The sequence below is a fragment of the Ursus americanus genome, chromosome 20 (assembly GCF_024610735.1).
Source record: "Ursus americanus isolate L20-20 chromosome 20, mUrsAme1.1.p, whole genome shotgun sequence".
Classification (NCBI taxonomy): Eukaryota; Metazoa; Chordata; class Mammalia; order Carnivora; family Ursidae; genus Ursus; species Ursus americanus.
Genome location: NC_142146.1, coordinates 27,415,360 through 27,439,219, shown reverse-complemented (window position 1 = coordinate 27,439,219; position 23,860 = coordinate 27,415,360). Strand labels below are relative to the sequence as shown.

Here is a 23,860-nt window from a genome sequence, read left to right as displayed (position 1 = left end):
CCAAAAATATTTTACCTGATTTAAATCTAACTTCCAGTTTACAGGAAACACAGCGGATAAAGAAACAAGCTGAACGATGACATGAATAAACAATCAGACCAATTTGGAATGTGGGGCCACATTATAAGAAAACGGCTTGCTCTTCAAAAACTCAATGCCAGTGGGGAAAAGGTCAAGGGGAAGGGCAGAAATGTTTTAGGCTAAGGTACATTAGGAAGTACAAGATGTAGTCCTTGATGAAATACGGCCATAAAAGACACCTGGGAATATTTAAGTAAATCTGAATCTGTACTGGGTATTAATGACATTAGGGGATTACAGTTACTTTTGTTAGATATAATAAGTGTATCGCAGTCATAAAGGAAAAACCCTTATTTTTTTTTTTAATATGTAGGACGACATATTTAGGAGGGAAGTGTTTTGACATCTCTACTTTAAAACAGTTCAGCAGGAGCGTCTGGGTGGCTCAGTCAGTTAGGCATCCAACTCTTGATTTCAGCTCAGATCATGATCCGGGGTCGTTGAGATAAAGCGCCTTGTAGTGCTCTGCACTCAGCACAGCATCTGCTCAAGCAGCTCTTTCTCTCCCTGTCTCCCTCCCCACACTTGAGCGTGTGTGTGCTTCCTCTCTAAATAAATAAATAAGTAAAATCTTTAAAATAGCTCAGCAAAGAAATAAGTCTACAAAACAAATGTGGCGAAATGCTGGCAATCAGTAAATCTGGGTCTAAGTATCTGGGTGTCATTTTGGTAATTCTTTCTACTTTTCTGAATAAAGCTGTTTTTGTGGGTACTATATATGTATGCAAGCGGGAAAAACAGACTCATGGTGATCACAGCTGGCTGGCTTCAAAGAGAGGACTGGAATTAGGCAAATGGGTAGAGAGGGCAAGTCAGAGAACTCTAAGAAAATAGCAACACAATAGAATATATGATGGAGCACTAACCTTGACATATTCAACTGCTCTTGGAGAAAAATCACAGGCATAGGCAAAGATATTCAGATCTTCTTCTAAAAGTGGGAATAAACAGTTCCCAACACCACAGCCAGCTTCAAGTATAGTCAATTTTTCATCTTCAAACTGAGGAAAGAGAACCCAAAGTCATACTATGCTACATCTGGATCATAGAAAAAGAAAGCAAACTACAAGAATACCTCTCAAAACGAGAGAGACAAGGTCTCTACCCCCAGGGAGCCGACAATAAACAAGTGAACTGATAACCTAAAGCTGATACAGACACCTCACTTGTGGTCATCCAAGACTGGGTAGTTTGGTATGATGAAAACACAGCATAATGGCTAAGAAAATAGGCTCTGGGACTAAATTGCTTACACTCAAATCCGGACTCCTCCCGTCACCTGTGTTCTGTCACTGAACAAATTACTGAAAACAGCTTGGTTCCTCACTTTTACCAGCAGATGGGGATAATCATGATGCCTACCTCAACAGTGTTATTATAAGGCTTAAATTACAGAACACATTTAAAGTTCTAGAAAAGGGTCATGTAAAGTGTTCATCATCTTTATTATGAAGCTGCATCTGTCACTGAAGTCACCCAGTATGAAATTAATATTTACGACTTTCAGACTGGGTTTAAGAAATAGAAAATCTCTACTAAAGCTCGCTTTCCTATGGATTATATAACCCAGGAACTGCTAAAACTACTTGAAACCAAACAGTGTATTTCTAAGGAACAAAGCATTCTGACAGGCTTCGTAAAGTTTCTACCTCACATTCCCCACAGGAATGCAATAAACACTCCTCTTCGCATTTTAAATGAAAAACAACTCACATAAGGTACAATATTAGTTTACCTCTCTACATGATTTGAGCTCCTCAAACTCTCTGGTGGTCCAGTGTCTATCTTTGAAGAAGTTAGTACTATTTCTTTTGTAAAAAAGGTCCCAGTTCTTCTGAGCCTCTTTTTCCAGTTTTTGCTGCTTAAAATCAGACACCAAAGCTTGATCTCTTTTCAGTTTCTCCTGTTCTTCAGAGCTGAGAATCCTTGCTTGCAGCCCTTTCCTTTGCAAAGAAGCCATCTCCTAAATTGATGCTAATATATTTAATAATGCTGAAGATAACCCATCCCTGAATAAGTGAGGAATCCAAGCTGATACTGCAGACATAGGCACGATTTTTCAGATGTGGCTTCTCAGGCTGGGTTCAAGCCTCAGGCAGTACTAGGCGCTTTGCAGGAAAAAGGAGGAGATTCCGGTTAGTGCTTCTAGAAGTTTTTAAGACGCTGGATTAGTGGTTCTAGAACAGTTCTTTCACCAAACAGTTCAATTCACCGTTTACTAGATGCCGACTCTCCACAAAACTGGCCCGCTACACAAGAGGTTGGTCACAAAGACCAAGACATAGGCCCTACCTTCAGAGGGCTTACATTCAGTGGCCAGCACTCTCAGGCATCAAACTCCTAGTTCATACCAGAACAAGTCAACTATTATATCGGTTTAGTTCAGAAAAAGGACACGCCCAAGAACTGACTGCGAAACCTTAGGGAGAAAACACTCATCAATTTTCGGGGCCCGTGAAAGGGGCGACTTATAACACCACGAGAGCTCCCTGAACTGGCGATGGGTGGTCAAGTCGGGTCATCACTTCCCAAAGATCAGAGACTCACTTTGGGGGGTGGGATTAGGAGCTAAGTCCTGCGGCTTGAGTCTCTGAGCGCACTCCCAAGAAACTGTCTCACGAACCAGAGGGGGCGTCTCTTTCCAGGGGCTGAGGCTCTTGCTTCTCCATTAACGCGTGAAGGAGAAGAGGCCAATGACGCGCAGGGAAGGATCCGTCGGGCTCAGGGCGCTCGAGAACTAGGCCGCCTCGGCCGCTAGGGCCTGCGGACAGCCGGCCACACCAGCCCTCAGGCCCATGTTCATCTGGATCGCCGCGCTCGGGCTCACCGTCGTCACTTCTTACTGATCACCTGGACGGGTAGGGCCGCACGCAGCCCTCAGTCCGGCCCCGGCCTCGGAAGCCGAGTCGGGGAGCCGCCGCGCGGGGACACACCGGCCTCGCGGACCTCTCCCGGCGGAAACCTTTGCCATGGTACCGCCCCCGCCACTTCCGCCACGAACCCAGAGGTCCCTCCCCGACGCCGGAAGTCTCGCGGCCCTGCTTCCGCGCAGTCCTCCCCTACCGCGCCGCGGAGGAGAGGATCTGCTTCCGGCCCCGGGTGGGCGCCGGTTGGGCTCACCGAGCGCTCCAGGGAGCGTAGTTCCCCCGGACGCCGGCGCGGGAAGCTCGGGCCGCGGCCGTGCCAGGAGAGTGCAGGTCCAGGCGCGAGGCTCGTGCGGGGCCATGAACGGGACCGCGAACCCGCTGCTGGACCGCGAGGAGCACTGTTTGCGGCTCGGGGAGAGCTTCGAGAAGCGGCCGCGGGCCTCTTTCCACACCATTCGCTGTAAGCCAGCGCTCCCCTCTGTTCCCTTCGGCCCCTGCGCCCGCTTCTTAACCAACCCGTCTCCTTCCTCTTCCCTCGGCTCTCCAAGACCCAGGAACCCCTGCCTACGTCAGCTCCCTTCTCTCTTACCCCAGATCCTCCGGGACCTCGGCCCCCCCTTTTCCCAACTCACTCCCAAACCAAACCCTTCGCCACTCCCAACTATTCTTCTGTCTTGTGACCCCAAATACTTCTTCAGAAGGCTATTGGCCCCTTTCTTTTTCATCCGCCCACCCAGCCCTTCCTTATGCGAAACTTACCCCTCTTTATTACGGAAAGACTGTGACCCCATGTCAGACTCCAGTTCTCCCTCTAATCCATCCCCCTTTCTGATGACCCTGCAGGGTCCTCCACGTTTAAAGGACTCTTCCCGTTTGCCCATGAGCCTCATCGACTCCCTCCTATTCCATTCTTTTCCTCTCTGTCTCCCTTAGCCTTCTTTCCTCGTTCCTCATTGTTCTGGTCACCCCGAGTCTGCGCTTCATCCCCTCGGCAGCCAGAGAATTCGCATCCTCTGTGCGTTCCATCAGTCTTTCCCCTCCAGCTTTCCGTGCCTCGTTTGACTCCGCTGCCTTTTGAGGTCACCTGTACTACCCAGACTTTAACTCAGTCCCAAGTGCCATGTGGGTGAAGAATAAAATTAGAATTCGTGAGCCTGGAATAAATTAAAGCTTGAGCTATGTTTGGAGGCAGAGAAGAGGAGGCATGAAGAATGTCCAAATAGTCATTATGCGGGACCGTCCTTTCCTGCATGATTACAGACTCTGCCTTTTGAGGGAGGGCACGTCCGCTCTATGTCCTGGGTAAAGTTTTGGCTGTTAGGAATGGGCTGAGGGAGCATCCCTCTGTGATTCACAAGCTCCTGGTTTCCCGTCTTGGAGTGCTAATGCTGGTTAAGACTTGTTTTTGTCTAAGGAGCTAATAAATGTGACTCAACACATTGGAAGAGGGCGTGTTAGATAATGACGTTCCATTATTCTGTGGTCACTTGCCATACCATTACTGTGTCTCCTACTGACAGCAGATTGGCTCTTTTGGAGGATATTGGGAATGTGATAAGAGCATCATTTCCTGAGCAGTTTCCTAAGTTGATGGTTTAATAGCGTGAAGGGCAATGTGGAATTTGGGACGCTTCACATCCGCACCCGATCTGCAGTTTGAGGCCAGTGTATGTCAGAATGGAGTAAGATGGCTGTTCACGTTGTACTTCAGCAGCAGTTGGGGGATATGGGCAGGATTAACCTTTGGAGGTACAGTTCAACCATCTGCTCTGTACTTTCACAAGAGTATTTTTGTTAAACCTATGGAACATGAGTGTGGCAAATCCTAATTTTGAGTTTTATGCAAAATGAAATCAGCTTATGTGGTACTGTGGCCTTTCATGTTGCATATAGGGTTTAACCATTGCAGAATCTTATTAATATGCTCTGTCGCTTTTGATCCTGTACACAACAACCCTGATAAAACACCTTATGGATGAGAAGGCATTAATTTTCATCTGTCACTTGGGAGAAGGGAGTATCTTTGCTTGATAAAATGGTATATGAATTTTAGCTTTTTTATTCTTCAAAATAATCCAGTGGGGATGGGAGGAAAAGTATGTGGGAGGTATAGATAAAACAAGATTGTCCCTGAGTTGGTAATTATTGAGGGTGGGTGACAGTACACAGGGGCTCATTGTACTATTCTCTTTGCTTTTGTATACGTGGGGTTTTCCACAATGAAATAGTTTTTTTTTTTTTTAATTCTAGATTTGTATTTTCCATTTATCTGGAATAACAAAAAAATTTAAATTCTTATTTAAATTCTTATTTAGAATGTCTAGGAGGCTTAGTATAAGTAACCTGGTGGATAAATGCTCTTTTGCTTTTCCCTTTAGATGACTTTAAGCCAGCATCTATAGATACTTCTTGTGAAGGAGAACTTCAGGTTGGCAAAGGAGATGAAGTCACAATTACACTGCCACATATCCCTGTAAGTTTATGCACTGGAATCACAGCGAATCTTCATTCTGTTTATTGCCATTTGAATTTCCTACTATTTAAAAGCCTCCAGATTTCTAAAGTTCCAGCGCAAGGGGAAAAGGAATTTTGGGGGTGGGGTTGGGTGGAATTCATGCTTCCCAGGTGCCTGAGTAAAAATGATTCTTTGCCATTTTCCCCAAGCTCCCTTTTCTCCCATTTGCTACGAAGTAGACAATGTTCCTATCTGGATACCTAGCCCCTCTTCTAGATCTGCATAGCGTTTTTTCCTCCCCAGAGAGCAAAGCCCTAGATGCTCTGTTGGTTTATAGCAACAACAGTTTAGGAGTGTGGCACAGGCAAGTCAGGAGTTAGGCAGGCAGGAGCAGGATTGACGTATTTCGTATATCTGGCAGAAGCTGAAGTGCAGGCTGAAAGTTTCCAGCAAGAACCAGAGGATCAGATTTAGGGATGAGGAACCCAGTTAAAAGCTAGACTGAGATCCCTTGCAGAGAGATTTTTTTTGAGCTTTGCCCAAGGCAACACTGTAATCAGAAAGCCTGAAGGATCAAACAAAATGCTCTTAATGAATATGTGTCATTGCATGTCACAGTCCTGTGCTGGAACATAATGAGGTCTTGGTAACCAGTGATAGAATGAAAAGGCTCTGGACAAGAAGCTTCACGCTGAGGAACGATTACTTGTCTGCCAGTTCCAGCTGCTATTTCATTACTTGTTGCCTTTGGCAGGTTACATCATCTCCCTTTGGATCTTCGTTTGCCAGATGTAAAATGAAGGGGTTAGATAAGTGGTCTCTAAGGTCCCTTCCAACTCTTAAGTTTTTACCCTGTGAATAGGGAGTCAAAGAGCCAAGCAGTTTTTGATTCTATACAAGGTATTAAACCTATAGTTGTCAGATATTAATTTTTATTTATTTATTTATTTATTTATTTATTTATTTATTTATTTATGTCAGATATTAATTGAACGCCTACTGTGTGCTGGCCCATTACTAAGCACTAAGAATACAATCTTAAGCAACACAAGCATATTTCTTGCCCTTGGGGAGCTTATGGTCTGGAATTAAATAAATATAAAAAACAGCATTTATTTTAGAAAATCAGGGAAGGCTTCTCTAAGGAAGTGACCTTTGAGCAGATTCGAAGGTTGAGTAATAGAACGAGAAGAAAGGGCAGGATGTTGCAGGCAGAAGAGTTGTTAAAGCCCTGCAAAAAAAGAGCGTGAGGATCTGAGAGAGGCCAGCCACCTTCTGCTCTGGAATCCGCAGAGCCGAGGGCTGAGTGGTCCAGGGTGAGGCAGAAGGGCCAGTTGTGTGGTTTAAAGATTTTATTCTTTGATCTCAGAACAACAGGGTAGCAGTTGAAGGGTTTAGGCAGATGAGTGGCATGAGGTACTTACTCTGAGCCAAGCAGAATTCCGAGCTGCCCTTAGAGAATGCTCTGTTAGTTACTTGGCCTGAGGGGAAGCCCCGGACTCTGAAATTACAAGGAAATACAGAGATCACTTACTGGTTTTACTGTCATAGAGAAAGTTCTACTCAGTGGAATACTGAGTAATGGCTAATCTATTTTTATCAGTTCACACCTTGCCATTATTTGTAACACAACTTGAGTCCTTAGAAAAATGTACAGTAATTTTGCAAATTTATATTACCTTTCTCGATTACTGAGAAGCAGTGGCACAGTTATAGTTTCTTGCTTATTATTATTTCCCCTTTCTTTTTGCCTAGGAAGCCAGAGGAATTAAAATAGAAATCAGTTTATTCTGTTCTATTTGAGTAGCTTTGATACAAGATTTGATGAGATAGTCATTTGTAAATTCAGTTTTGATATTCATAACGGGTGTGTCTGGTTTGATCCTCTTATGCTTTAGTATACTTTTGTGGCATTTAGGGATCTACACCACCAATGACTGTGTTCAAGGGGAACAAACGGCCTTATCAGAAAGACTGTGTGCTTATCATTAATCATGACACTGGTGAATATGTGCTGGAGAAACTCAGTAGCAGCATTCAGGTCAAGAAAACAAGGTATGTGAATAACCAGATACAGATTGACACGGGGTTTCTACATCTTTGCATTATCTATCTGTTTATATTGTAAGGAGGTGAGCATCTGGGTACTCAGTGTACTATCGGTAATCTAACGGCTCTCTCTGTCTTCTTGACAAGTCAGTAAAATACTGCTTCCTCAAATGCAATAAAAAGAAATAATGCTTTTAAGAGCTGAAACCTGGAAGCCACTGGGGAAAAGGAGGTACTTTACAATTAAATCCATTTTATTAATCTCATGATTATTGATATAATACCACGTAAGGGGATAAGATTTAAACTCAGACTTCTAATTATGAAAGAATCACTGAGTGATATACATTCTTTATTAGATTGAAAACATTAATTTTTCACAAGATGCATTTGAGGTATTTATAATACCAAAATAAAGTTTTGCCTATTTTTTTGAATAATGAGCTCTTTTAATACTTAATTTAACAGGTATTACATGTCTAATATGAAGCCAATTAGATTTTAAAGGCAAAATTTATTCCATAAATAGAAGCAACCCAGTGGTTCTATTTTTCACATTGTAATACAGCTATTATTGTAATATAGTCTTGAAATCTTAGAGTGTTACAGCCTGATGATGTTTTTCTGTTTATGTTTTCTCAAGCCATTTTTCTGTACTCGTTCCACAAAAAATAAAAGTAGCTACCATTTATTGACGGGTTATCATGTGCTGAACACTATGCCAAATGCTTTCATTCATTATCCTACCTGACCTTACACATAACTTTTAGAAAGGTGCTATTGTTATCCTTTAAAAAAAGCACACAGATGAAGAGACTGATTATGAGTGAGCTTGTGACTTCACTGGAGTCCCAGCCAGAGCTGAGCCCTGCCCTGGGCATGCGCTTCCAAGCTCCCGCTCCTCTCCAGCCTGGGATATATTTGTGTTAATTACCTCCCAGAACCAGTGCCACGTTAACTCCTCCACCCGCTGATGGTTGTGGGCATGGCTCTCACTACTCAGTGTCATCTGTGGACTAGCAGCATTTTATCACTTGGATGCTTTTTTATTTTTTAATTAAATTTAATTTTTTAAAGATTATTTATTTGAGGGGCGCCTGGGTGGCACAGTCGTTAAGCGTCTGCCTTCAGCTCAGGGCGTGATCCCAGTGTTCTGGGATCGAGCCCAACATCAGGCTCTTCCTCTGGAAGCCTGCTTCTTCCTCTCCTACTCCCCCTGCTTGTGTTCCCTCTCTCGCTGGCTGTCTCTGTCAAATAAATAAATAAAATCTTCAAAAAAAAAAAAAAGATTATTTATTTGAGAGAGAGAGTGCGCACAAGCAGGGGGAGGAGCAGAGGGAGAGAGAAGCAGACTCCCCGTAGCACCCTGGGATCGTGACCTGAGCCACCCAGGTGCCCCCTGGATGCTTTTTTGAAGTGCAGAATTTCAGGACCTGCTAAGTCAGAATCTGCGTTCTAATGAGCTCCCCAGGTGATTGTGTGCACACCAAAGTTCAAAAGCCCAAAGTTTGCTGGGCTAGTCCATTTACAAAAGAATGTTAAGGAATAAAATGTTCTCGGTTTGGAGTGGAATGCTTTGCTTGTCTGCCTGCAAGAGCTGGCATGTGACAAGATGAGCAAGCAGCAATAGATCATGCAAAAATTTGCAAACTAGCCAGTATCACAAGAGCTGGTTTTCCTTAGTAACTCATGCACTTGTGAATATAACTTTGTATTGTACACAGGTCAGGTAAATAATCCTGCTGTCTACTAGTAAAATGAATTCTCAATCCCATTGTGTCCTACATACCGGTTTTATCTGCGTGGTATAAAACGGGAGCTCCGTGAGGACAGCAAGCCTGTTTGTTCATCTCTGCATCTCTGGTGCAGAGTGCGGTACTGGAGTGCACCAGGCAGTTGTGGAGTGAGTCGCTCCCGTGACAATGACAAACGTCAGCATTTTGAAGTAGTCTTTAAAGAGCACAGGGTTGGGGCACCTGGGTGGCTCAGTCGTTAAGCGTCTGCCTTTGGCTCAGGGCGTGATCCCGGCGTTACGGGATCGAGTCCCACATCAGGCTCCTCCGCTATGAGCCTGCTTCTTCCTCTCCCACTCCCCCTGCTTGTGTTCCCTCTCTCGCTGGCTGTCTCTATCTCTGTCGAATAAATAAATAAAATCTTTAAAAAAAAAATAAAATAAAAATAAAGAGCACAGGGTTGTGCAGAGACCTGTGAGTACTTGGTCCCCTGAACAGATTTGAGAACTGTTTTTGCCCCTCCAATTAATGTCCATATCTCATTTCAGAGCCGAGGGGAGCAGTAAAATCCAAGCTCGAATGGAACAGCAGCCTCCTCGTCCCCTACAGCCATCACAGCCACCACCACCTCCGCCACCTGTGCCATTCAGAGCTCCAACAAAGCCTCCAGTTGGACCCAAAACTTCTCCCTTGAAAGATAACCCCTCACCTGAGCCCCAGCTGGATGACATCAAAAGAGGTAGGCAGCATTTTCTGGAACACGATAGCAAATTGGAGTGGGACGTTGGTGTTTTTGTGGCGATCACAAGGCTTGTATTGACCTGACAGCACGGGCATTTTCTGCCATTGAAAGAAATTTCTGCAGAGTTCATCATTCCAGAGATGATGTGGGTGGGGGCTGTTGCCAGTTGCCTCGTTGGACAAGGGGGTCCGGAAATAGTGACTGGAGTTGTGGCTATCTTTGCACTTTCTGCTTAGAGGCCCAGGGTATAAACAAGCATGACTGCCATCCAAAGGTCTACACAACATGCCTTTAAGGCTTTGGGAGAAGAGAATTCCAAGGTGTTGGGGTGAAAACCAAGTGTGTCAATGTTGGTATAGTATCTGGGTCAGAAGAACATCAAAAATACCAGGACCAGTGCCCTGTACTAACACAAAGTGTGTGAGCACGAAAGTGCCTTGGGGACCTGGAAACGGACATGGCCTAGAAAGACCTAGAGGTCTGGTCAGGCTCTCTCCAGTGTAGACCCGAAGCCAGGATCACCTTGGCTTTCTCCCCATACAGTGAATTGGGTGGTTTTAGTTGTCCAGACTCTTAGGAAGTTATGAGGGTAAGTGTTGTTATTTCAGATTTGTACAGTTCTGTGAAGCAAAAGTAAATCTGTAACCGTGGTAAACAGGGAAAGATAAAGAGTTGTCCTTGGGAAGTTTGCCTTTTCTTCCTTTATGGAAGTGCTCTCTTTTAGTAAACAGAATCATCCTGTGCACGGTGCACATTTGTTAAGCCTCCTGTTTTTGTTTTTTGTTTTTGTTTTCCTCATGGATATTGGAATGCTGTTGATCAGAGTTTTCATTTTAGTTGAACAGGAATTGGACCGTGAGTGGTTATTTATTGCCATTTGTGCTTAAAGGAACCAAACTCATTTAAAACCACGTGGTATGTTTGGACAGGACAATCCGTCATCTTAACGTATTCTCTGATGTATCCTTGATGTTCTCAGTGACGTCGGAAAGGTTAGGAACACATGTTTTCCTTCCCTGCTGCTCACCTGTAGGAAGTGTGGTACCTGACAGGCATGACTGTCAGTGAGGTGCGGAAAGAGGGCAGAGGAAGAACGTCGTGTCCCCATTTTCCTTCAGTTACCGTGGTTCCCCTTCCTGCCTGCCTCAGTTTCTTTGTGGGACAAGAAAGCCGAAAAGGACTTCAGAGGCCGCCTGCTCTGGCCTTTGATTTTTTCTAGTGTCTTGGGAAATTCATCTGCCACCACCTGGGTCTCACTGCTGGTTAGAGGTAGATCCAAAACAAGCATCCAGCTCTTCCAGCGCCTAGTCAAGTATTGTTCAACCCCTCAGCATTAAAATTTCTCTCACTTGGCGTTTAATCTAATAATTCACAATCTTTTTTTTTTTTTTTTAAGTAGATAAGGCAAATAGACTTGATTCATTTCTTACACAGAACAGCCATTATCTGAAACTGTTTTCTGTTTGGTTATTTGGGGTGAAGTTAATGTTTCCATTGTCTCTCTGAAGACAGAGTTTTATTTTGTTGGCTTTGGTTTTAGTCGTTTTGTTTGTACGTTTTTAGGGAATTAAGAAACAGGAGTTTAAGTTCTTCCTCATTGCTATTGGTCTTGCCACCTCACTGTTTACAGAAGGTTTGGTGTGTGGCCTTGAGCGCGGTTGCTGTGCTCATCCCTGTCCTGTCATTTTATTCCAGAGCTGAGGGCCGAAGTTGACATTATTGAACAGATGAGCAGCAGCAGTGGGAGCAGTTCCTCAGACTCTGAGAGCTCGTCAGGAAGCGATGACGACAGCTCCAGCAGTGGGGGTGAGGACAATGGCCCGGCGTCCCCTCCGCAGCCCGCACACCAGCAGCCCTACAACAGCAGGCCGGCCGTGGCCAACGGAACCAGCCGGCCGCAAGGAAGCAACCAGCTCATGAACACACTCAGTAAGTGTGCTCTCCCTTTTCTGGCTCAGAGAGGGGTGGCATGTCAGGCCAGAGATGTGGCTTCTGTCTATCTCATGCCAGAATCTATACACCAGAAGATATTTAAGGCATAAGAAAGGATCCCAACAAAGAAAAATTTGGAGCAGAAAGGAGTAAGTTATCAAACAGTGAAAAAAAGGGAAGTACAAAACTAAAAAGTCTGTTCTTTCTCTTTTTTCCCCCACTGGAACAAATCAGGTTTTGTGAATTCTGGAAAATGCTAGAACATGAACAGCTTGGCTCTTTATTTTTGCATTTACCAGGCTTTAGGGGTGCTGCCTACCACCATACTGCCCCCTGCGTCCAGGTCTTTTTACAGTCCCAAGAACCCAATTCTCCAGACTGTGGTGTCTCACAGCCCACAGACTTGGGAACCTAAGCCATTAGGATATATTTGGAAACCAACTAGCCTTTGGCAAGAGTGAGAGGAAGCGGCATTGCAATGTCTGGGTGGCTCTCACTGCAGTTGATATTAAAGTAAAGCAGAGTAAAATAAGAACAAAGACAAATTTCTTTGTATTGGAGGTGGGGAGAGTGCTGGTTCCCTATGCCCCTCTCTCTCCAGAATCCTAATGAATGCTCTCACCTGGCATGCCTGCCTTTGAGGAGGCTGGAAGGTCTGGAGGCAATAGTGGGGGAGCTAACTTAGTTAACCCTACGACTATGGACCAGGCAAAGGTAATTCTCAATGTCAGCACTAGAGACATTGTGGGCCAGATAAATCTTAGTTGAGGGGGTGGGGACAGTCATATGTATTGCAGGATGGCTAAGAGCATTCTTGGCCTCTACCCACTAGGTGCCCTTCTTCCTCCCTTCTGCCCGAGTTGTAGCAACCCAGAATATCTCAAGACATTGCCAGATGTCCTCTGGGGGACAAAACCACCCCCACTGGAGAAATACTACTCAAGGCCCTGCTCTTCTCGTTGAGTGAGTTCAACACCGTTAGGATATCAGTTAAGGATCCTGCCTGCTATTCCGTTCTGTGGGCCTACATTCTGGGTATCAGGGAGGTGCTTTGATGCTCTTCTCAGTTGGCTAGGGAGAGTAAGTTTTCACATTGCGAGTTTGGTGTTCACAGTGGGAAAGTACCAGACAGCTACTGTGGCTTTAAGTCAGTTCCTAATTTTGCCCAGTTAATGCTAAATTATTCTTTCCTCTTAGAAAGAAAGAGGGGAAAAAAAAAAAAAGCACCGTGGGTGTTACCTGACAACCAGTGCCTTAAAATCCTTTTAGCTCTTTATGGCTCCAAGTCATCCTGTTCTGCAGCTCTTCAAATTGCAAGACCTTAGCTTTGCATATCTTGTAGACAGTAAAGCACTGGAGTTATTTAAACCAGGATTGTCAGCTGGAACCGGCTTATAAACCCTAAAATCACAGTAAATAGCGCAAATTTGCTAACCCTGATATAAAAATATATAAAGTCATTATAAAATTGTTTTCCTGAATAGTAACCTTGATTATATTTTCTTTCCTCAAAAATAAATGGATCAATTTGAACCTGAATCAAATCAATTATATAAGCAATTTCAAAACTAGATTTTCAGCTCCATTTACGCTGACCTGTTAAATGCACAGTGTCTTACTGTGTAAGAGATCATGCTCAGCTTAGCTGATGGGGAGTGACCAGCGGTTGCCATGCCCGCGGTGACTTCCTTAAGTTTAGAACGTTAGTTGCCACATTCTTGGGTCTCAGACCTCTTGATTCTAAAAATTATTGAGGCCCCAAAGAGCTTTTTCCATATGACTATCAATATTTACCATATTAGAAATTAAAACTGAGAAATATTTAAAATATATCCAATAATTCATTTAAAGTAACAATAATAACCATCACGTTAACAAAAGTAACATATTTATGAAGAACAAATTTTTCAATCAAAATATTTCGTAAGAAGAATAACACAGCTTTACAATTTTACAACTCTCTTTAATGTCTGGCTTAGTAGGAAGCTGGATTCTACACCTGCTTCTGCATTCAGTCTGTTGCCCTAAGTTGTTCAGGTTGATGTAGATGAAGAAAATCTGGCATCACACAGGTGTGGAATAGAAAAGGAAGTACCCTCCTTAAAGGGCCGCAGGGACCCCAGAGTCCTCAGAACAAACTTGAGAAGAGCTGGCCTCGGGATCAGTAATCTGGTCATGTAGTAGTTCACTTTTGTGGTATCAGCTGGGGTCCTGTTACTCTTATCATCATCTGAGACTGAAATGTGGAGTACTTCTCTTCTTCAGTCCTGAAACCTAAATTCGGCATGCTAAACAGAAATCGGAGGCTTTACAAAAGCTCGTTAGTCGAGCTGAGGTTTAAAGTAACATGAATATCCTAGACAGAGGTGTCCCAGAGGGGATCCTGGCTTAGCGTGTTCCTGGTATAAACAGTATTCACCTTCCTCAGTAGGAAGCCTAACTCTGTGTTATTTTAGCTTTTATAAAGCAACTTAATGTAGACAATTCTAGATGGTGAATCAGTTATTTATACATGCTTTCCTGCCATTTATTAACACATTTAAAAGCTGTCTGGCCTGCTCCTTGCCTGTTCGATCCCAGTAAGCAGCATTGCTGTGCTTTGCAGGTACCAAGAATAGCATTTCTTTAAAAACATTGACTGCATCAGTTTTGTCACTGAGCCAAATCGATTTTCCTCCCTAGTTAAGTGGAGTTGGCTTGGTTTTACTGTAGTGTGGTAACCAAGGCAGTCAAACAAAGAATTGTGGGGAAGTCCGTTTGACGTTGTGCACTTTTGGTGTGATTCTGTTTTCTTTTTATAGGAAATGACTTGCAGTTGAGTGAGTCTGGCAGTGACAGTGATGACTAGAGTCGATCTTTCGAAATCAGCTTCTCGTGCACAGATGTGCTGCTGGACCGGGCTGCGCGCGCACGGAGCCCCGTGCTGAGAGGGACACGCTGTGGATCGTGACTGTGTAGGAATTTGAGGCTCTGGAGGTCTCAGATATTCAAGTCTTTAACTTAGTGGTGATGGGTGATTTTCTCGTGTAATTTTTGAACAATCTCGTGTTGCGAAGTAGAACTATGGAAGAACTAACAGAATTATATTTCTATTTGGTTAACACTGTTCATGTGCAGCAGACCAGTGTGCCCTGGTCTAGGTTACTCAAAGGCTGTGATCTTTACCAGGCCAGTGATTCCGTTTTAAACCTCAGCAGCCACCAGTTTGGCCAAGTGGTCTGCACTAATGAAATGAAACCTGGTCTTTGAGGGGTAGGAGAGAGAGGGAAACCTCAAACTGCAGCATAGAAGTATGTTAAAACCACTTTACACTGTTGAGACAAAGTGGTAAGGAAGTTTCATCGGACGCAACCTGATAAGCCTGTGTAGAAATGGACTTCAGGAGAGAGTCCTAGAGCGTCTGCCGGGCAGGACCCTGGAGCTCTGCTAGTTCAACCCCTCATTTACAAATAAGGAAAGAGAGGCCCACGGCTGGCTGATGGCCGGTCTGCCCACAGTCCAGGCTTTCCCTGCTGCTCCCTCCCTTGAAACTCATTTAATGGAACTGGAGATTCTTAGACATGGCACTGAGTTGTACCTTGGAGCTTTTATTGGATTCCAAAAAATGAAAGTGTTGGGTACCTCTGACTCAGATTCTGATCCAGAAAGTCCCCTAAATCCATGAGGCTGGGTGAGCAGATTAAACCAGCAGCCACTGCACTGACACCTGAGAGGCAGTCCGGTGGGGGCTTCTAGTTCCATGTAGATCCATGCTAAGGCTTCCTCCTTCGGTGCATTTTAGTAGGGGGAGGTAGGAATGGAAAAGAGGTGTAGTGAAGGAAACTTTCCGAACAAAAGAACCAGCAGCACGTTTTCAAAAACCAGAATCTAGATAGGAAGCAGTTCTGCAATATGAACCGAGCACATTCTTTGAGAAAGCATTTCTGTTCATGCTTTTCTACCACTGTTTGTGCCTGACTCCCAGACCAATTTGTATTTTTGATACACAACTAGAAGAAAGTCACAGGATTGCCTTTTGGCAGTGTGCAGTTTCCAAATGAATCTGTTACAGGAAACTGTTCACTACTAAATGTTCCATATTGACTGAATGTGTGATAAATCGTCCCATGATGAGTATGGAGTAGCCCATTTCTGTAATTTGAATACAATTTGAAGAGAAATTTCCTGAGAAATTTCCATACTTTGGTTCAGTGGGTATCGAGAACATTAAAAATGATTTTCCTTCCTTGGGTTCCTCCACTCAAAGACGGCCTCTGCTTCCCCTGCTGTGGGTGGAAGCAGTCCGGACCTAGAAAGGAATTAGATGATTCACGGTGGGGGCTTTGATGGGAGTTGCACCTTATAAAGTCACCTGTCTGATGCACACGGGGGGCTCTGGTGAGCTGGCGAGGTGGGCCCAGTGCCTTCATCCGGCGGCACACTCACAGCACCCCACCAAGTATAGATAATAGGGTGACACGCTAGTACTCTGTGGGGGGTTCTCAGCCCGTCGTGAGGTTTCAGTGCGTATCATGGCAGGTAGGAATTTATTTATAATGAATTAAAAATTGTTTTGTAATTCCTTGGTAATGACAGCTCAGGGAGGGTGAAGGTCATGATTGGGAGACTTGACTTGTTACTGGATATGGGAATTGTTTCACAGCTCTTAACTTGCTCAAGCTGGGGCAGGTTCCAGGAACTTGAACTAAAAATATCTATTTAAACCTCTCTCTTTTTTTTTTCCCTCCCAAAGTCTTGATTTATACAGACAGAGCTGTGGTTTTTGGCATGTCGGGTCAAGATGTTTGTTTCTATAGGAAATGCTTGCATGTGGCACTGGGTTTGGTGAGTCGGGCTCTCTGGGCTTCAGACCCGTTCCTCCATCACCCATCCTACCTGACACTGCGTGATTATCCTCTAGCCCGTTTCCAGTTTGTTCTCTGCACAAAGCCCTCGGTGGTTCCCTCCCACAGCCCTCCAGCCTTACCCACCGGAACAAGGAATTTTTCCCTTTTGGAAATCAAGAATTTGGCCTCACAGACTACTTCTCATGAGTAACCTCGTGCCGGCCTCATTGGACTTGCTTTTTGTGCCTCTGTGCCTTCTCAGTCCTCTGCTGTCCCCTGCCAGGCCCCATGCCTGACGCTCTGTAGATGCCATCCTCGTGGCCTCTTCCTCTATTCATTTCAGGGCACTGGCGTGCTGTGCGGACATATCACCCTTCCTCTTGCTTGAGCTGTGGTTGGTTTGAATCCTTAAAAGCAGGGACTGTCATTCTCATCTCTATTCCCTGGGTTGTCCACAGGAATAGACATTCAGATGCTTATAGCCTGGTGGGGAGGAGTCAGAGAAAACCAGCCAGTGGAGTACAGAGGGTAGACATGGAGAAAACATTCCAAGCATTTGGAGACAGCTGGAAGCGATCCATGCTGATTTTCGTGGTTCTGAAGTCTCTAACTGAATTGTTAAAATTGCCTTTTCTTTGTCCCGTACAACGTCTACCATACTGTGGGTCACTAGGCAGGTATAAAGACTTAAATCCGAGGTACCCAAGGAGCCATGGCAAGCCACAGTAAAGATGTGATTCGGGGAAACTTAATACAAACTAGAGATTTGTGATGATACCACTCATTACTTTATTTCTATAGCAGAATCATTTTTTTCTGTGTGTGGTATTAATATGTATGTGCTTCAGTGTGGGAAAACTTGAAAATTCCAAAATCCTTCCTATCTTTAATGAGAGGCTGGGTAAGTAGGGTGTATGTATGGGGGTGTGTGTATGTGTGTTGGGGGGGAGATGTATTTATTACATTATTTTGAAAGATAACAGTCTGTTATATGGATGTATATTAGGTACAGCCAAATTGGATGTTTCCATTTGGCAAGGAAGGTAGGATTTCTGAAACTCAGGCCTTAACCAGTAGGTTGGAAGACAAGACCAATTGAAGCGTTATGAAATGTATTTTTGTTGCTTCTGTCCTATCTGTCTTGGATTCATTGTCTTATTCTTTGATGATTTTTAAAATCTTGTTCCTAAAAGTTTATTTTGCATAATTATGAAGTAGATGTGCATGTTTACATTTATGTAAAATATTTGCTGTGTAAAGTTTTTTTTGGTTTATTCTCTTAAAGATCACTATATTTAAGTAAAAAAAAAAAGGTCAGCAATACACTCTATGTCTTGGTGGATTTTATTTTCTTACTAGAAATCAATGAAAAATGTAGGGTTCTATTAAGAATCCTTTATGCTTAAGCCTAGTTTACCTAAATGGATTCCTTTTTAATTTGGTGTTTATGATCATTAGGATAAACACCTCAGTTTTAAAAGGTGTGAAGTTCAAAACTAAAGGTTGTCTTTAGTGAGCCAAATGGCATCTGAGGCCAATACTTGGCCTGGAAAGGCAGCTTAGCTTTGAATCTGAGAACCATGCACCAGTTAAACTGAATGCCTAGACATATCCTAGTTATTTTAGCTCACCACATTCCTTCCACCTGCACTGCCATGCCACTCATCCATCCGCACAGACACAGGCTGGAAGTGACCCTGCCTCCTGCTTCCACTCCACTTACAGCAGTGCCCACATCAGTCTTGTGGTCTTGGCTCCCGGTAGTCTATAAACTTCTGGGTGGGCAGCGACCATACTCCCTTTTAATTCTCTGGCGTCTTTCACCAAATAGGTGCTCCAGAGATTTGGACTGACTATAATTACACATTAAGAGGACTAGGCTAGGGGCGCCTGGGTGGCACAGTCGGTTAAGTGGCTGCCTTCGGCTCAGCTCATGATCCCAGCGTCTGGGCATCGAGTCCCAAGTCGGGCTCCCTGCTCCGCGGGGAGTCTGCTTCTCCCTCTCCCTCTGCCTGCTGCTCGCCTTGCCTGTGCTCTCCTCTCTCCAGTAAATAAATAAAATCTTAAAAAAAAGGGGGGGGGGGGCGGAGAGCGAGAACTAGGCTAGGAATCCTCTGCTGCTTATTCTGCAACTGGCTCCCATTTCCTCAGGTGGAAATGGTTAGACTTGAACCAGGACTCTCTGGGCAAGTGGCAGTGTACACTCATCACTTAAGGGAGTTTGATCCTGACCTAACTGTTGCCTCTACAGTGATATGTAACAAAGCATCCCAGTATTCAGTGGCTTAAAATAAGCATTTATTTTGCTTACAAGTCTGGATTGACGATTTAGACTGGGAGTGCCTGGACAGTCTGGTCTCGACTGGGCTCCACATGTCTGGCAGTTGACAGATTCTGCTGATCCACAATGGCCTTGGCCAGCCCAGCTAGGACAATTCAGGTGGGCTCCATGTGTCTTATCCTCTAGCAGCCTAGCGTAGGCATATTGTCATGGCAAAGGCAGAGGTGCCAGAGTGAGAGAGGAAACACCACTGCCTCTGTCACAATTGCTAATGTGTCATTGGCCAAAGCAAGTCGCAGGGTCAAGTTCAGAATCAAGGGGTAGGCAAATACAGTGCCTTCCACCAGCTTATGGGAGGAGTTGCAAAGTATGCTGGAAAGGTGTGGATACAAGGAGGTGTGAGAATTAGGGCAGTTAAGGCAGTCAATCTACTACCTCCCCATCGCCACATCCCCACCATGGTTGAGAACACTGGGCCATACAATCACTAAGTCCCCTCTCGGCCTGACTCTTCTCCTGGGCAGATAAATGAAAGTCCACATAGGAGTTAAGGCCAGTTTCTATTCATAGTTCCTGCAGAGGGCACCAAACCCAAGCCAGCAGCTCCTCTGGACTTAGCACTTTGCCCTGTTCAGAGTAGTTTGCTTCCTTTCTAAGCTTTTCAACCTAAAGCACTATTTGGTACCTATTGCTAAGTAACAAACTACCCTAAACTTAGTGGCTTAAAACAACAGCCATTTATCTCCTGGAATCTGTTGGTTAGGATTTAGGATAGAGCTTGGCTGAGCAAACTCCTTGGGGCTTCAACTGAGGTCGCTCAGTGTTACTTAGGTTACTTCTCAGGACTGGAGAATCCAAATTGGCTTCACTCACATGTCTGGCACCATGGTGGGGATGGATGGAAGCAGGTTCATTTGGGACTGTCAACCAGAGACTCTAACATGGCAGTCTCAAGGTAGTTGGTCTTTTTACATGACGGCTGCTTTCCTCTAGAATGAGTGTCCCAAGAAGCTGCTTGGCTGTAGATGACCTAGCCTGGGAAGTCACCCAGCATCACATCCACAGTATTCTATTGGTCTGAGCAATCAAAAGCCCACCTGGATTCTAAGAGGAAGGGATAAAGACCCTACCTCCTTAATGGAAGAGTATTAAAAAAGCCACCTACCCAAAGTTCTCCTTTCCCCCAGTTTACTTGGTCTACTGCCATTGTTCTCAGATGAGACATTTCCCCAGAGTAGTGGCTCTTAAAATGTGGTTCCTGGGTCCAGCACCATCAGCATCCCCTTGGACCTTGTTAGAACCACAAATTATCAAGTGCCATCCCAGACCTGCTGAATCGGAAACTCTGAAGTGGGTCCCAGTAATCTGTTTTGACAAGCCCTTCAGGTCATCCTTATAACCCTAAAGCTTTAAACCTCTGTCCTAAGAAAGCAGTCTCCTGTGATGAGCCTCAAGTGATGACCCACGACTAGGGATGACTGCCTTCCTTTCCCGTGCTAGCTGTTGGATTGAGAGTAACCTGGAGTGGCACATGCAGTGGGGTGATACTCCTTTTAAGTCGGAACATCAAAACCCAAATTCTAGAAGAGGTATTGAGGGGGTGGAAGGATGGCAAGACCAAAATAATCACCAGTTCTCTTGAGATACCAGCATCTTGGCAGCAGGATTTCGTTAGTACACGGCTCCTTTTTCCTTCTGGAAAGTTAGTGGGGCAAAGGGGAACAGAGGGCAGGGGAAATAGCCCATTTTTCCTTTAGTGAGGTTGTTTCTTACAGAGCTGTCTGACTCTAAATGTCAACTGTCTGGGGCTGCAAAGAACTTAGGCGAACCCCCAGAGAGGAAGCCCCTCTGATAAGGGCAGTGAGAGTTCTCTTCCTCTATTTCCCCCCTGGGGGCAGGGGAGGGGAAGGAATTGGATGATGTGGGGTGGGGAGTCCTTAACCCATTACTCTCATGTGATTTGCAGCCTCTCAGAATGGTTACAAATGAAGATGGAAACCACATTCCTAGAGCCTCTGGGCCCATGGGTGGTGACTGTGGGTTGCTGAAGTCTAACAGTCTCCTTGATGAATTGCCAAGATCCTTGATCTGTGAGCTCATTGTTACCACACAAATGCAAGATCTGAGTTTCCTTGAAATTGGTTCACTCCACTATAGGGAGGAAGGGTGGGGGACAATTTAAGTAAAGCAGTCATTGGAGCATGGTTGGCCCATTAATTATGAAGTTTGAAGATTTCTTAAGCAATTTGACCCATGTGTCCTCCAGGCCCATATTAGAGTGATGGATGACCAATTTGTCCCATGATGCTTAGAAAATTTGTCCTACCTTCTTCCCAAGCACTGCTTCCTAAGTACTAGTTACTAACGTTCCTCTAAAGACCTCACTTTGCTCACAAATTTGTCACTCGAATAGCTTTGCAGGTGGATAAAGACGTCTGGGGCCAAACCCCCTCCCCATGCTTCCCTGGAGAAGCCTAACCACAGGCTGGATCACTGGGGATCTGTTGGGCAGAGCTTGGGCCTCCGTTACTGGTGAAAGGATAAAAAACCAGTCCAGACTGAGAGAAGAAAAGTCAGCCCTGTCCCCTGTCATTCATCAGACTGCCAGAGCAGACACTGATAAAGCTGCAAGTCAACAGGAAGCCGTCTTTCTCCCCAGGTCCCCCACTGCAGCTCTGCAGTAGCGTACTCACTCTTTTCTTTGAGTGACTGCTGCCTTCCTTTCAGTGACAGCCCCAGCTTTGCTTCTTACTCCTACTGCCTGAACCAAAATCACTGTCACCCTTTGTGACTCAAATCTTGGGCTGTCAAAACTTTGCATTTTGCAATCCTATCAGTAAGAAGGAAACTTTCCACTCTTGCCTGGAAGACCTGAGCCATATGAGTCACTCTGACACAGAGAAGCAGTTTCAATTTCTTCCCTAGATTCAGAAATCCTGATAGGAATTTTCAGGCACAACAGTCCATGCTTCTCTTAACTTTGCAGTTGTCCAAGGAATCAGGACCTGGGTCCACTCCCCAGTCCAGGCTTGATCTTGACCCCTTTTATACACAGCCTGCTTTGCTTCGAGCCTTTCCCCATGATGCTTCTTTCATGTTCTACCTATACTTCCACCCCTCCCCAAGTCCTACCATAATCTTGTCTTTCTCGGTTTGATGAGATGCCCCCATTGTTCCTCTGGTGTTTGGTCTCTCTACTACAAGACAGTAAACCTAATTTTGTTGGTCTACAAAACTTGTTGGTTCATCGCTGGTGGTATTCATCAAATGGGCTAATGTGCTGCAGAGTTTGAGAACTGCTGCTCTCTCGCTGTTTTGTAGTAAAGGCTTGGTCCAAACTGCTATCAAAATGAACTCTTGTAACCAGCTTCAGAGGGGGAGGAAAGAAACCCCAGGTCCCAAAGAGGTGAGCGATTCGGCCTGAGTCATTAAATAATAATGACACAGATAAAACCCAGCCCTCCCTAAAGAGTTTCTAGGTGTCAGAAATTGTAACCACATTATCACTAAAATTCAACACAACCCTGAAATAACCCAGTATAAAGATGAGAAAAACAGACTCAGAAAAGTTAAGCAAATTATGCAGGATGATTAAACAGGGAGTTGGTGACAGTCAGGCTTCGAACCCAGATATGTGAATCCGATCCTGTCCTTTTGTCACAAAATCAAACTATACCAACTCTTTCACAACCTATGGCTCCCTAGGGGAGTCAGTCTCTTTTGAGTAGATTTATCAGAATCAGCCAAGAGCTTTCTAGGTGTGAAGAGTCTTCCCAAATGTTTGCCCCAATGGCTCAGCACCTATTCCTGCCAAAGGGAAAAGCAAAACCAGAGACAGCCACTGTGATGAACACCATGTGTACCCAGCACCCATTCACTCCATACCTGCTCCCCACTATAGAGTCCAATAGCCGCCCCTTCCCTACACAGCTGATGTGCTTCTGGAGAATCCCCAGGGAGTGGGCAAGGGGTAATCTTAGACCTTTTGCCTCCTTGGGTTCAGGAACCCAGCTGCAGTCCAATTAGCAGGTGGCATTCTCTTGACAATACGATATGAATGGGCATGTGACCCCAAACAGGCAATGAGGCTCAAGGTAAGATTTTTGGGGGGCTTCTAGGACAAAAATTTGAGAGCCACTGGAATAGATGTTATCTCTTCCTCTGGATATGCTAGGGTACAGATGTAAGCCTGAAACTGCAGTAGTCAGCCTGTGGCTACCCAAGGATCAAACTAACAAGAGATAGAGAGGACAGCTCAAGCAGAGAAATGGAGTGGGAGCCTTGATTGAACCATGCCTGATCTCCATTCTGCTGCTGGAATTTTTAAATTATATAAGCCAATAAATTCCGCCCTGTGATTTATATTATATTTACGTTGGATTTTCTGCTACCTACCAACAAAAGTATCAAAACCGACATAGCCTTTTTTGGTGACTCAGCTGCAGCTCTGAAGACCCTATGATATTCTCAGCCACTCCATGTGACAGCCTCAGGAGCAGCTGAGGATACCCATCACCACTCCCAAGCATGCCCTGTCACCTCTGGAGGACAGAGTCCCCACCCACAAGAAAATTCAGCCCTTGCATACAGTTTCTTCCAGGTAAGGAGATGGAGTCTGTGAGAAGTGACAAACCGCGTCTGAGTCCTGGTGTCAGGACTCCTGGAACAGTGCTCTTCCCTCCCCCGCTGTGGCACCTCAGCTCCCCACAGGGCCAGCAGGTGCTCTCAGGAGACATGTGGTTGTGTATTCTGTGGCCACCAGGCCTGCTTATGGGTGTCCCTGTCGCTGGGGAGCCTGCTTCCTGTACCATAGCATTTCAGGGGACGGCTGAGGGCAGCACGTGGTGTCGTGAGCACTGGGTGTTATAGAAGACTGAGGAATCACTGACCTCTA

At 44.9% G+C, this 23,860-nt stretch overlaps 3 protein-coding genes across 14 annotated transcripts in view; 1 reads left to right on the top strand and 2 right to left on the bottom strand.

Moving 5' to 3' along the window:
• The window catches only part of METTL6 (methyltransferase 6, tRNA N3-cytidine), a 50,410-nt gene extending 46,412 nt beyond the window's left edge, over positions 1–3,998 (bottom strand). For 5 of the 11 annotated variants that reach the window (XR_015727860.1, XR_015727859.1, XR_015727862.1 and 2 more), the window contains exons 1-2: positions 1,817–3,077; positions 948–1,082 (exon numbers count right to left, since the gene is read on the bottom strand). Coding sequence is in view for 7 of the 11 variants with exons in the window: in XM_087870190.1 (XP_087726316.1) it covers positions 948–1,082; positions 1,817–2,041 (360 nt within the window). In the remaining 4 variants the exon portion in view is untranslated. Of the gene's footprint in view, positions 1–947; positions 1,083–1,816; positions 3,078–3,707 lie in introns of those variants that run through there. The other 6 variants (XM_087870194.1, XM_087870191.1, XM_087870192.1 and 3 more) reach the window with 6 other exon arrangements.
• Positions 3,051–18,010, top strand: EAF1 (ELL associated factor 1). Its single transcript, XM_045791720.2, has 6 exons — positions 3,051–3,408; positions 5,327–5,421; positions 7,322–7,458; positions 9,734–9,924; positions 11,623–11,856; positions 14,661–18,010. The coding sequence occupies exons 1-6, from the start codon at positions 3,051–3,053 to the stop codon at positions 14,705–14,707; spliced, it is 1,062 nt and encodes a 353-aa protein (XP_045647676.2). The 3' UTR covers positions 14,708–18,010.
• The window catches only part of COLQ (collagen like tail subunit of asymmetric acetylcholinesterase), an 80,045-nt gene continuing 62,206 nt past the window's right edge, over positions 6,022–23,860 (bottom strand). The window contains exon 17 of one of the 2 annotated variants that reach the window (XM_087870184.1): positions 6,022–6,904. In XM_087870184.1, coding sequence (XP_087726310.1) covers positions 6,769–6,904 — 136 coding nt within the window. In that variant the 3' untranslated portion in view covers positions 6,022–6,768. The remainder of the gene's footprint in view (positions 6,905–23,860) is intronic. The other variant, XM_087870183.1, reaches the window with a different exon arrangement.